This window comes from Labrus bergylta, chromosome 17 (assembly GCF_963930695.1).
Source record: "Labrus bergylta chromosome 17, fLabBer1.1, whole genome shotgun sequence".
NCBI classification, from domain to species: Eukaryota; Metazoa; Chordata; class Actinopteri; order Labriformes; family Labridae; genus Labrus; species Labrus bergylta.
Window position 1 is genome coordinate 9,016,283 of NC_089211.1, and position 14,145 is coordinate 9,030,427.

Sequence of the window (14,145 nt, forward strand, 5' to 3'; positions counted from 1 at the left end):
ACATATTCACTGTATGACATAAAAGCACAGCGTCTTCTTCTCTGTCACCAGCTCCTGATTGGTTCCTTTCCTCTGACACTAACTAGCTTGTTTAGCCTGTTAGCAGCATAAAGACAGAGCCCCCCCCCCTCGCCCCCAGCGTCTCTGTGATCGGGAACATTTACCGTATTCCTGCTAATAAACAGACGCACACGGTAACATTGGATCTCTTTTATTGACACAACACTGGCAGCAGATTAAAACATACATCATTGTTTCTCTAAATAAGTCACGACAGTAAAGAACTCGTGATATCTACGCTCCACCTGCGGCGTCATGAATAAATATAATCAAACATCAGAATCAGCAGGATGATGACGCTCCGTTACCAGGAAATACAATAAATACAAAGTCACATGAATTCTTCTGTGCATCATGAATTAGTCCAACTCATACAAAAAGATATCATACATTATATACACAGACATGATATGGACCGAGGGCGGCGTGATGTGAACGTGGTAACTGAACCTGCCAGCAGGAGCTCGTCATCAGCCCCTGAGCTAATGCTACATGCTAACACATTTAAAGGGCCAGACATGTGTGTTACCTGTTGTTACCACAGACTGTAGGTGAGAGGGTCTGCAAGGTGAAGCCAAGGATTATCACAAGAAGAAGAAAAAGATCATTTAAGCCCCGCCCCTTGAAGTTTTCACTACTTCAACATATTTCTGGACCGCGCCGGGTTTCGTTTATATTTTATATGTCCAACACAGTTCTTCTAAATGTGTGATACGTTTGCTCTTGCGCTGTGGGCGGAGCTTATGTTGAAACGTGTCGTATTCTCTTCACACTTGGAGTTATTGGAGCCTGAAGTGTGGACGTGTGTGGATGAGATTTCTGAGGGAAGAAATCTGGATTCCTTTGACCAATATGTGGCGCTGAAGCAGCCGAGGTTATCAACAATTCTTCTCTTTACCACGTCTGTTTGTTTGTTTGTTTGAAGTTATATTTTTTTGGCCTTTTTGTCTTTTTAAGATCGGACAGCAGGAGAGAAACAGGAAGTGAGAGAGAGAGAGTGGAGGACGACACGCTGGAGAGGGTCAGGGGTCAGATTGAACCCAGGGACACTGCACTGTCATTACGCCTCCACAACATTTAGATTGGAGAAGAAACGTCACAGGCGTTTATATATGGCGGCTGGAAACGGCGCTCTGAACAGGGCTTAAGATTTCTATTTATGTTGCTGTGGTAACAGGTATCAATGTTTGATTTTTACTAGAATCTCATCACAGTTTTAAATTCTGGTATTGTGACAAGCCAAGAGGGAACATTTTCTAACCATCAGGGCAGGAAGTGAACTTCTCTTAAAACCGTTTATGGCTTCACACTCAGTCGGACTGTTTGAGGAGATGAGGGGGCGGAGTGTCCCGTGTGAACGCCGCAGAAGAGCGTCAGCGGGGAGAGTCCCCGAGCAGTCGTTTTGATTTAACATGACGGACAACTCGGGTTCTCTTGCTGTGAGCTGTAGATGAAGTGAAGCTGAGAGTGATCGTGTTTCAAACATGACAAAAAGAGAAATACATTCACAAATATAGATGACCTTCCTTCATGTGACCTGTGATGAAAGTGACGACATGCAGCAGGGTGTGACTCTCTTTTAGAGCATGCTCAGACGGTTAGAGCGCCCCCTGCCTGACATGCAGGGGTCTTAGACGTGTCTCCATGACAGTTAGTGTAACATGGTTAGCTTCAATATTCCTTTAGCCTTCATGGACAGGATTATGGATCATTTAGGGGGACAGACCGTCACTGACACAGGCCACCTGCTGTTAAGTTACCGTGCATCCTGGGAAACAGAGGTCATGTGGTACATTCACTTCCTTCAAACTTTAATACGTGTTCCAGTTTATGGCTCCCCTTCACCTTTCTTCTTCCCGTCAGACGTCGTCGAATATTCGGCTGCGTGACGAAGACATGGACAGATATCGTCCTCCTGCATGTCTGAAAGAGCGACACAGTAAAGAAGAGAGAGCTTCATTACTCATCATGACTGGATGGAAATAAAAACACAACAGAGCGTCACAGAAAAAGTGTTCAAGGGTTCAATCTGAGAGAATCGCTATGACGACGACACGGGAGGTGTGTCTTCATTTATGTCAAACATGTCAAAGAGTTTTAATAAGTTTCCCCAACTAACCAGCCCAATCTGATTCCTTGGTTTTTGCCCATCGTCGACTGACAGTCAAACGTTTGTTTTTTTTTGTGCTCATTGTTTATCCACATGGTTAATCTCTTTGTCTTCTAATGTTGGAATAACTATTTATTCTATGATAGGACTTGATTCATCATCAAACTGTAGAGAGAGATAGAAACATTTATCGTGTTGATCCCTCAGTTATCAAACACTTGAGGAAAAGATATTTAATGAAGACACTCATGAGCGTGTACGAGCCTGACTCTCTGCAGAGTGATGATGAATGTTGTAATCCAATAGCGCCCTCTGCTGGTGACAGAGAACTGCTAGTGTTTGACTGGTGAACACATCTGAAAATATGAGTGAATATCTGAGATAAAAATAAGTCCATAACCACTGGATAAGGATAAATGATTTTGTCTCTACAATGAGCAATGAAGGATTTCAAACAGACAACTCTACGTAACATTAGACATGAAACACCCCCACAGAGCTGGAATGGAACGGTCCCTGTGCTCGTCTGGCAGTCGACTGAGACTCTGACCAATGAATCGTGGAGTATTGGGCTACATGGATCATCAGTCACATTTCCTTAGGAATCAAAGTGTGCCGTGTTTACCTCCCAGACTCTGAGTCCAGAGCGTCATCTGTCAGAGACTCAGCGTTGAAGTCTAAAGGTTCAGCGTCCTGCAGCAGCTCCATGCAGTCCCTCTCCGCCCGGCCTCCAGAGCGAGAGTATTTAGCTTCTGTTCAACACACCACAGCAGCTGGTTATCATCGGTCAGCGGGAGTCTTTTAGAATCTCCACAGAGGGGAGCACTTACGTCTGTTGTCTCTGGGCGTCACGGTGTCTGAGTAACTGGTCTCCTTCATCTCATGGCTGCTCCTGTTCCTCGCCGTGTAGTCATCCCTCGAGTTTCCGTAACGCTCCTTCCATTCCTGCAGAACACACACACACACACACACACACACACACACACACACACACAGAGACACACACACACACACACACACACACACACACACACACACACACACACACACACACAGAAATCAGAGCGAGAAAGAGCGTGGGGAGTGACGTGATCAGCCTCTGTACATGAGGCGTGCAAACTAACCATGAGGGGCCCCCAGCGGTCCTCGTAATGTGGTTAAAAACAGACAAATGTGAAGTGAGCAGTGGTCTGGAGGAGTGATTTGATTGGTTACTCACTCTGCGTCTGTTCTCTCCGTCTTCTACCCTTTGCCGTTTCCTTTTCTCTGTAAAGACATCGCTGATGATTAGTTTAACCTGCATCGTTTAAAGACAGCACCATTTCTATCGTTCTGTCGTTACCTCGTCGGATCAGCTCCTTGCCCTCGTCGATGAGGTCAGAGGTCATCTCACTGTCACCCACAAACTGCTGGAAGCCTAGGAGGTTGAGGCAGCGAGTCCCGAGGCTGAGGAGACACTTCATTAGCACCTGCTCGGCTGACTCCACATTCATAGAAATAACATCAGACTGTATATCAAAGAGCTTTCACAATGTTACAATTCACTCAGCAGACGCTTTTATCCAAAGCGACGTACATCAGAGAGTAAGTACAACAGTTATCCATTCATACACCGCCACTGAAGCAGCAGGGTTAAGTGTCTTGTTGCTCAGCTGGGGATCGAACCCTCGACCTTCCGGTTGAGAGGCGATGACTCTACCAACTGACCTACAGCTTTTATTGACCAATGAGAAGCCTCGGTTCACAGCACGCAGCATCACGACAACAGAGACTTGTCTCAAAGTCTCACAGTGTGACCTTCACATGTTTGGCTCATTAGTTTTAGGTTTCATGATTATCGCAGCGATAAACATTTTGTACTCTGATGACCGGCTCTCCTCTGGTCATAGACCCTGACCTGACCCTGGTCAGGGACCCTGGTTTCTGTTGGAGGCGTTGAGAGTTCTATTTGATGACGATGAGTATAATAAACACAGAGAGTTCAGATGTTATGAGCAGCTCGCTCTCTAGTGCAGACCCAACGTTATCTGGCGGGTAAACGGCGATCTAATGTTCACTAAATAAACCTGGCATGATGTTTATATAAAAAGAGTCCTTAATCTAAGACAATAGGTGAACAGCGGCTCAGCGTCTTTGATGAAGTGGAGTTGTCGGTCAGAAGTTCTAAAAGCGAGATGCTCATAATCCAGGATGACATCGAGTTACATTGTCTGACGTCAACGCGTGCACAACCATATCTCCCTCTGCACGTGGTTTTACAGACTCCTTCATATGTAGGCTGATAGATCCACACTGCAGCACCGCCCCCCCCCCCCCCCCCCCCAGACTGACCTGAAGTACGTGGCGATGCAGAGGATGACGATCAGCATGGGGTAGTAGATGTAGAAGCCGTTAGCGATGAAAGAGAGGACGCGCATGGATCCCATGATCTGCAGAGAAACACACCTGACCTCAGGTTTTCGCTTCCTGCAGGTGGAGTCGCCATGGTAACAGAACTTAAACTTTGATATGATTCTAGTTTGAAACCCCTGGCAACAAAAACATCAATATAAGGTCTTTTATGTTTTTGGTTCAAATATGACACACAAAGCTTCGTCACTCTCTGATTCTATCCCTCATGAAACTAACCGAGAACGTGAAGTTCAAAACCCGTGGGACGACTTACGGAGGTGTACGCAGTCTGCTCCTTCTGCTGGTGGGAGATGGCAGAGTCCATGTGGATCAAACCCAAGAAGTTCAGACACAGAGGAGGCGTCAGACGGCAGAACAGCCTGCAGGTCAAAGGTCACAGTCTGCATCAAACACCCTTCATCAACTTTATGCACCAGCCAGCCCGGACAGGCGGTTTTAAGGCAGATTTGAGAGCAGTTATCAGAACAAACCAACAGGTGTTGCAGTGATGGAAGCGGGCAAGAGAATTGGTTCAGATAGAAGTGATTGTACCTAAAAAGCCTCTGCATGTTTCTAATAAGGTCCACGAGCAGAAACGTGCTGAAACTAGGATCAATATTGGAGATGCTTTTGAAAAATGGAGAGAGGTTAGAACTGGGGTGTGAACGGTTACAAAAAATTGTAAACGGTTACACGACGTCATTTTTTCCATGTACACGGTTAACCGTTTGTTTTTTTTTATTAATAAAAAAAAGAAAAGTGGACCGCAATCACGCTATACAACCAATGGAGGGTGAGGCCGCTTTTCAGAAAGATTCCTCCGCATCACTGCCGCCACTCAAAGTTGTCAGACAGATACAATTGTGCTTTAGAAAGTAGGCTATATAAGTAACACAGAAAACTTGCCATAGAATTTGTAAAAACAAATACCTGTATGTATTTATTTGAGGCCTATATAGGCCTATAACAAGGCTATGATAAAACAACTACCATGATGAGTATGAAATCTGTATTTTTTAAAAGGACAAGAAACAAAGGATTTCTGCGTTAGTTTCTTTTCCTCTGCTTAGTAATATGCTTAAATTCAGCAGGTTGTCTCGTCTGATCTGAGGTCGTAGTCGAATGGGCCTGACCCTTGGGACTGCGCAATCCCCCCTACCCGGACGAAGCGGAATAGGGCGGAAGGGCAGAAAAGGGAAAGGAGTGTGGCTCAATACCCCCTCCAAAGAGAGGGTTGAGAGAGGCTCACAGACTTACGTTCAACCGGTTACCGGACATGGAAAGCCAGAACCCGCACAGGCACCAGAGTCAATCCCCAGGAGTGCGGCTCCTCCACGCCGCACTTCGCTGAGTAGTCTTGGCTGCCATCGCAAGTCAAAAGTGAAACTTACTTGTTACGTGACGTAATGCGCGGTGGTCAGTTATCCAACATTTATCACGTGCATTTGTGAGTGCAGTAAAGTTGTCAAAGTGGAACATTTGTAGCTTTATTCATCTCTAAATAAATAGTATGTGTTATTTTTGATCGAATAGATGATTGAATGCGTGTCTCTAAAACATTTTAAAATCATAAAAGAATTAAAATGTATTTTTATTTTAAAAATTTCCTAAACGGTAATGATTTCCTAACCGGTTACACGTGTACACGTGCACAAACCCAAGTTAGAACGCAGAAAGGTTTACAGACCGATGCAGAGCTGGCTAAACACTGAAGCTTCAGTGTCCACCACATGGCATCCTGCGTGAGCATGGACTTTAGAGAGGAGGGGGGGGGGGGGGGGGGGGGGGGGGACAGCATCTCTCTACAATGTTTAGAATTTAGACTGCAGTACCCATTTTAAACACTAGGGGTCAGAGTTACATACTGCTCCTTTAGGTGTTAATAAAATAATCAAAAGGTGTTGACTCACATGCCACTGAACTGGAGGCTGTAAGTGTCGGTCTGGTGATGGGAGGCCAGGTAGTAGTAGTTAAAAACACGGATGCGGAACACAGTGGAGTACACACAGGTACACAGGAAGAAGATGGTGACAAAGCACGCCATCTGGTGGAGAGAAGGGTCATCACAAAACAGTCAGATAAACTGGACCAGATATACCCTGAGAGTGTGTGTGTGTGTGTGTGTGTGTGTGTCTCACCTCGATGTACAGGTAGTTGTAGTCTCGTTCAGCCAGCTGGATGAACACAGCGAACAGAGAGAGGACGGGCCGGGTGCTGAAGAAGGTGCATTCAGACCAAACCACCACCACGCTGAACAGAGTCAGGACCACGGACAGCAGCCGATAAAACCAGGTCTTCAGGAGACACTCCCAGTACCATTCTGTACACACGCACACATGCACACACACAGACACAGACATAGACACAGACACACACACACACACACACACACACACACACACACACACACACACGCACACACACAGACACACACACACACACACACACACACACACAGACACAGACTCAGAGTTAAGTATTTTTTCACAACATTTTAGAGTTTGGATCATCGGCTGTATTGTGTTCTGGTTCAGATGTCTTATTGGCTCTGGGCTCACACACACCTACAGTCGGCGTGTAAACGCATCTGCTGAACCAGCTGGCTGGCTCAGATGATGGGAAGCTGTGGACAAACTGGTGGGTGGAGCTAGTCTCGTTCTTGGCGACGTCCTCCAGATGGATGGCCTGCTGCAGGAGGATCTCCCACTGGACCCGAGTCCTGTTGTGTCTCTGAACCGCGTAGATCACCTGAACACACGGTACATAAACACATCAGAGTGTAGATCTTCCAGTCTGTATCCAGATCCCAACGAGGTAATTAAACGCTTTCCTGAGAGTAGCTAAGTGTTCTGTATTTGTGTCAGCTGTTGATCACAGTTCTGATTGACTCTGCAATAAATTCTGTCTTAAACCGGGATAACCTTCTGCTGGTTGCTCCGTGGTCAATCATCTGAAGAAGATCCAGCCTCTGGAGACAAAGGTCAACCTTCAGATATTCTGGTGTCGCCAGCTGTTAGCTGTGAATAACTTCCAGCTCAGACTTCCTTATTAGCTGTGATGTCATATCGACAGATTTAGCCCCGCCTCCTTTGCCCTCCACACCAAAGCCTGCTGATGCCTGATAAACACCGGGCTGAACAAAGCGAGCTGCCCTCCTCAGGTTCAAACCCACCATACAGCGCCCTCTACTGGTGAGTCTGTCCGCTATCCTTAATCCTGCACTGCCCAGATCACCTGTGGTGCCCCACAAGGCTCAGTTTTAGATCCACCTGTTTTCTATGTCGTGCATCTTGTTTCCAGCTAAACAACAAACACTCAGAGGTCCCATAATTCTTTCTGAACCTGATTAACTTCTTCAATCTGAGAGTGTAACACCGAGCTCGAAGCCTGGGAGTCCGGCTTGACTCTGCTGTAATCTATTTAATCCTGTTTCAGACATTTTATTTTCCTCGAGTGCAGTTGGTTGCAAACCATACCCGAGCAGCAGCACCAGGAGGAACAGGCCCCAGGTGTTAGCTGCTGTGATCCCGATGGTCTGGAGCTCGTACCTGAAAACACAAAGGAGGACATGATGGACATGTTTCCTCTCGACTGAACGCTCTGTGGTCACAAACTGGAGTCGTGTTTTTGTCCCTGACGGGCTCCGGTTGTTACTCTAAGTGTGTGACAACCTGACAGAAAGGATCCCGACAGAGAGAGAGCTTTTAGTTTGTAACCACAAACAGCTGTTACATCTCACTCTACAAACACAAAACAAGTTTACCTCACAGGAAATAGGAAGTTACTGACAATGTTATCGTATGTTTCTGTGTTTTATACACGATCAGGAATGATTCAGTCTTTTGGGTCAAAGAGATGAAAAAAAAAGCATAGTTTTTAGTTTAGAGAGGGAAAAGCTTATCAGTCAGTGCGTTTACATGGGATAGCTTGATAAAGCCAGATACCGATTTGCTACTTGAACGGACAGCTGTCCGTTCAATATCTGGCGGCATTCAAATGAAGATGGCGTACGAGAAGATGGACGACGCTACGTGCATTATTTACATTCTAATAATTCATATTAGAAGAACAACAGATCTTTTGGCTGCAGCGATAACAGCAGACGGACACCGTTTCCGGCAACAACACTACTATTTATTAAGTCGTCTCTTTCCACTTCCAGGTGAAAGCCCCGGCGGAAATTCTCGAGCATGTGCAGAACCCGAAATCCGATTACGATACGATGGCTGAGTTTACACGCCGTTAGTTTGCTGACTGTGAACGACTTATCTAGGTGTTCTTTTCCAATTATGAGAAGTCCGTTATGGTCCGATGTAGGTTGGACTAAGATGTTTACATGCATTTTAAAAGTCCAAACAGTGTCTGATACGATCAGGAATTCGAATATCTAGCGCCATGTAACACTACTTCGTGTTGAGTTATCATTAAGAGTGTCCTAAACGACCCTGTGGGACTCCCCTCGCTTACATTGAGACAGCTCAGCTAATCCCGCCTCTCCTCTGTAACGCATCTGAAGACGGTACAGAGGGGGGGGGGGTCACTTCACCCCCCATTACTCCTCCATGACATTCAGATTGAAGGAGAAACGTCACAGGAGCGTAAATATGGCGGCTTGGAGGACAATAGCCTCCGTACATGAGGCACCTAACCAACCACTAGGCTACTGGTGCCCGTGAAGGTGTTTTATTCTGAAATGGACAGAGACTTAAGGGATTTATGGATCCCTGTACGAGAAGTTCACTTACAGCCACTCGCTGTAAAAGACAAGCAGCAAAATAAAGTGTGTCAACTTATTTTGACTTCAACAGGTCTTACAGTTTCAGACGTCACTTCGACCCTCCTCTGTCCAGTTAGTGTTATATTCTTTATTCTTTTTTGTGGTTTTGTTTGTTCATGTTCCACGGCAGCATCGTGTGACGGCGGAGAAGAAGATGGGAAATATGACTGTCAGGAAATTTGGAGTTAAGATTTACAAAACAGGAAGACTGTCAGCGGCTGAACAAGAACAATGAGGAGACTTGTGAGGTAAAATAAACTTTGGACAGCGTGGATAAAAGCCGACAAGTCGACCGTAAAGCTGAAAAGCAGACACGCTACACAGGGCAAACTTTGTATTAGTTTGTGTTTGTTTGGGTCTTAAAAAGTGTGTGGGGGGGGGGGGAGTTCTCAGGTTTCTTCTTTATTCCCTTAAAATGATGCACATTCCAGACGCCATGTTTGATTAAAGAGAGAGAGGGATGGACTTCTATGATCTTAAAGGTTTGAGTTCTTTAAACTTCACATTAAACTTTTAACGAGTCACTGTAGTATACTCACCGTTTAGTGGGCGTGGCAGATGTGTTTGCTGCTGTGTGATTGGACGGTATTGGGTTGACAGTGAGCACAGAGGCGTGGTCTTCATGGTCTATCTTACACTGCTTATAGATGGTCTGTGAGGAGCAGACACACACACACACACACACACACAGTTCAGGTTTGTGTCCACTTTCATGAATGAGACGTTTAGACTCGACCTTCCACTGACTGTGCTGATGTCCTGGGGTAAAATGAAGACGATGAGGAAGCACAGGTACCAGGCCAGCAGCGTGCCGAACAGCACCATGCGCTGCTGCTTCTTGAAGTCTCCATACCGGTGCAGCAGGAACAGAGCGAGGAAGAACACCACCACGATCTCGATACCCAGAGCTGCCCCACTCGCCCTCCTCTCAACAGCCGACAGAGACCTGCAACGAGCAGCTCCAGGTTACACACCTGTGGGTAATGCGGTCTGAACTACAGCCATTGTTATACCAATATGACAGCCAATGCAATAAATAGGCATATTTCAACACAGTATGTTCAGCTGTTCTGTGCTTTAAAAAGTGCCCAAGTCAGAGCCCTCTGCTGGACAAACTGCATGATGACACCATTTTGAATCCCCCCAGCTTTGTTTTCTGCTCGTTATGTGGTTAAAAAGGCGTTAACGAAAGCACATATTAACACATTTCAGCTGGCCGCTAGTTCAGAAAAGGTGAATGTAAGACACAGGAACACAAACTGACTTAAAAAAAGATCAAACATGAAAAAAGTGACAACAAAGAGCATAGAGTATGCAACCAGATAACTAAGACAATCAGGCACCACATGTTAATCATTGTTCAAATGTAAATATTTGAAGCCATAAGATATAAAGAGGGTGTTCCTCCTGTAGGACCCTCTGATGTCTCCATATCCAGGAGTATCAATGATGGTCAGAGAGTAGGGCAGAGTTTTGTCTTCAAAGATCTCGTACACGATCACATCTGACCTCTGACCTTCACTCTTTCTTCTCTTTCTGTCCTTTTCTATGATCTCAAACCAGACATTGTCCTCCCACTTAACCCCCATGTCGTAGTTTATCAGAGCGTCGATCATGGTAGATTTCCCTGTTCCACCGACAAGCAAGAGGGTTCTGTTTGTCTTGGTTGGATTTTTTCTTATTGTTCCAATATTGTCTTTCTTCGGTATCAGCTGGTAAACAGCAGGAGGACCTGATTGGATCAGATCTTTGCAGGTGATGCAGTCATATTTGCATGAGGTGTTAGTATTCCTGGAGAAAAAGCTAAACTTAAATCAACCCTGACAGATTATCAACCTTCAACCTTTCTTTATTCTAAAAGGAATTGTGAAAAAACTTTTAAGTAAAGCCCTCAATGTTTGGTCAGTTTGAAGAAAAAGATAGGAGCTTTACTGCACAAAAATTCAACCAAAAGATCCAAATGTTGAATGACTCCAGAAATATAACTTGAGCAACCTGAACAGTGATGCAAACAGACCTGAAACACACATCGTCAGAAGTCGATTATAACTTCAATTCTGTCATCTTACAGATCATCGGTAGACACTTCCACCACCAGAGGACTTTGAGAAACTACCACTGGAGGACTTGAAGAAACTACCACCGGAGAACTTGAAGAAACTACCAACGGAGGTTGTTTGTTCTGGTCAAACAACTCCAGATCTGTTTGAGAAAATAAAGCAACAACCAATAACATAAACCACATACAGTCCCTTGGGGCAAGCCTTCATAATAAGAACATTTTAAAAATGGTGTTAATTTGCTCGTAAGCGTGTGGACACTCTTGTGAAAAATATCTAAGTATCTCTGAGGATCTCCTGACCATTATTAACAAAACTCTTTACCCACATAAGAGTGTGCTTATGTATTCTACATACTGTATGTTTTTTGGACCTGGAGAGGGCTTATGACCATGTCCTGTCCTTATAAGTGAAAGCTGTGCATGTATTCTCAGCACAAAGTAAAACACATCCCGTTGGTTGTTGGCCTCAACCTGATTGGTCCCTTGTCACTGGATTTGTTTGAGATTTTAGTAGAGAGGATTTCAGGGTTCACCCAGTGGAAAGAGAGTGTCTATTTTGGGGGCCTCCTAATTGCATCTCTGCTTTCATTAGGTGGTGTGGTTAATGTTGGTTTCAACACACTGTGACTCCCAGTAGGCACTTGATTGGTTTTTGGCCATGTAAGAAGTTTGCATTAGAATCAGAACTTCAGAGTGTAAGGTCATGGTTCTCTGGCTGAAAACACTGGATTTCACCTGCAGACTATGAGCCACTCCCTCAAGACAAGTAGTTCAAGTGTCTCTGGGTCTCGTTCAGCATAAGGGTATAATTAATCATGAGATTGACAGGCATGTTTGTGCAGCTTCAGCTGTAATGCAAGGGTTGGACCAGATCTGGGGAACAGGGAGCTGGGTCTGGGGGGGTCTGTCTTCATTTCAACCCTCACCTGTGCTCATGAGCTTTTGGTGGAGACTAAAAAAATGAGATCTCAGATACTAGCAGCAGACCTAAGTTTCCTCTGCAGGGTGTCTGGGCCCCGTCTTAAGAGATAGAATGATAAGCTCAGACTAAAGCAGCTGTTCCTTAACATTGAAATAAACCAACTGAGGTGATACAGGCGTCTGATGAGGACGCCTCCTTGGAGCTTGTCTTTGAGGGATTTTTAAAAATGGAGCTGGGAGCGATCCTGTAGTCTATCTCTGTGCAGTGTATGGAATCAACCCGTGAAACATGCTGACAATCTTTTATATTCTGAATACTTTAGTCCCTAAGCTTCACTTGTCCTCAGTGCATCTGTGGTCCAGACCACTTTCTACTGGTGCACAAATTTGCAGAATAATATAATCTAAAAACATACCACACTTTTGTAAACATGCTGAAGATTATTTTACTATGGGATAATTTCTCTTTAGCATGCATTTGTAAAAAAAAAAGAAACAGGCTTCACTGATTTGAAACACTACACGTTTGGTACACAGTTGTATTATTATAAATATAGCAGAAGATTTAGTTTACAGCTGTAGTCTCCAGCTGACCTTGTGCTTCTGTGCTGTTGCTGCTCGAAAGTTTCTCTACCAGATCATTTCTGTTGATGATCACTAGAATCCTCTTCACCACTTCAATAGGCTGTCCGTAGGTCTCGATTATCTTATTCATTGTGTCCAACCTGTCTGCATGTTCCAGTTCATTCTTATGGAGGGGCTTAAACGGTTCCAGTGTGCCACGATCCAGCAGGAAAAACTTGAATTTGTTGAATTCATCTTCACCCAATCCTCCAGTGTGTCTAAAAGCAGTTTTCTAAGAGACATCATTCCCTCCTTCAGCTTGACTTTTCAGTGGGGGGGGGGGGACAACGCGGAAGTGGACGCCGAAGCAACAGAGTCCGCTACATGACGTATAATGAGAATATTTGCCTTTATATCAATGCTATGTGTAGTCCAATCCAATGGAATGACAACATCTACAAAAGAGCGGAGAACAACATACTGACGAACAGAAAACATAATGCAGCAGGTTAATTACGTGCACGGAGATCGTTGAGGACTATATATATATAAACGTCATTCTCTTTCTATTGGCTCTAGGTGAATTCTCTGGAATGTATGCTGCTGTGTTCTCACATCAGCTCACTCAGACTTTCTGTGGAAATAATACTAGAAGTCTGGCTGGAGAAACTCTGGGTTAAAATGTGTCTGTTTGAGTTCACATATAGCCTACAGCTCCTCCGGGTAGCCTAATCTCCGGAGTTTTTCAAGACATTTCCTTATGTGTGAAAAGGGTTATAGTCACTGGTTGGTTCCTTTAAAAATGTGTGTGTCTCTGAACACCTGGGATGGTAAAATTCTGAAACCACTAATCAGGTTAAGCAGAAAAAACAGCCAATCACAGCCTGGGACTGTGTACAAAGGGCCATTGGTGTTTATCTGCTGAGCCAGCAGGAAGTGCAAAATGCTGAGAAACTAATTTGATTTAACTCGTCTTATTCAACTAAAATTTGAGGGGGTGTAAAATTGTGATAAACCCTCCTCCGCATACTTTTGTAATGAAAATTACATCTTTAAATGGAGCAAGAATTAGCCTACTTTATTTCCCCTCGGGGACAATAAAGTATAAAGTTATATTTTTATCTTGTTGATTAAATAAAATGTGTGCAGATACATCCTAAATTATTAACTGACCATACTATTTTGCATCATTTTATTTTGATCAGAAGTAGAGACATTTTCCTATGTCATACTAAACCTTTCCTCATAAATATGACAGCA

General features: G+C 44.5%; 1 protein-coding gene across 1 annotated transcript; it reads right to left on the bottom strand.

The window, feature by feature from the left end:
• Positions 1 to 197: 197 nt before the first annotated feature.
• On the bottom strand, positions 198 to 13,036 carry LOC136183206 (G-protein coupled receptor-associated protein LMBRD2B-like). Its single transcript, XM_065965802.1, has 15 exons — positions 12,916 to 13,036; positions 10,755 to 10,965; positions 10,086 to 10,284; positions 9,878 to 9,990; positions 8,038 to 8,109; positions 7,126 to 7,334; positions 6,700 to 6,881; positions 6,472 to 6,605; positions 4,836 to 4,941; positions 4,502 to 4,599; positions 3,513 to 3,616; positions 3,390 to 3,436; positions 3,001 to 3,115; positions 2,796 to 2,922; positions 198 to 1,983 (listed from the first exon to the last, which is right to left on the bottom strand). Exons 1-15 carry the CDS (start codon positions 13,034 to 13,036, stop codon positions 1,920 to 1,922), a joined length of 1,902 nt encoding a protein of 633 aa, XP_065821874.1. The 3' UTR covers positions 198 to 1,919.
• Between the last annotated feature and the right edge of the window lie 1,109 nt (positions 13,037 to 14,145).

Bases quoted from the DNA above. Each gene is read 5' to 3' on its own strand.
- LOC136183206 (XM_065965802.1), bottom strand. From the start codon at position 13,036: ATGAATAAGATAATCGAGACCTACGGACAGCCTATTGAAGTGGTGAAG. The intron at 9,991-10,085 runs GTCAGTGGAAGG...TGCTCCTCACAG, and splicing joins TACCCCAGGACATCAGCACA to ACCATCTATAAGCAGTGTAA. The intron at 7,335-8,037 runs GTATGGTTTGCA...ATCTACACTCTG, and splicing joins CTCCTGGTGCTGCTGCTCGG to ATGTGTTTATGTACCGTGTG.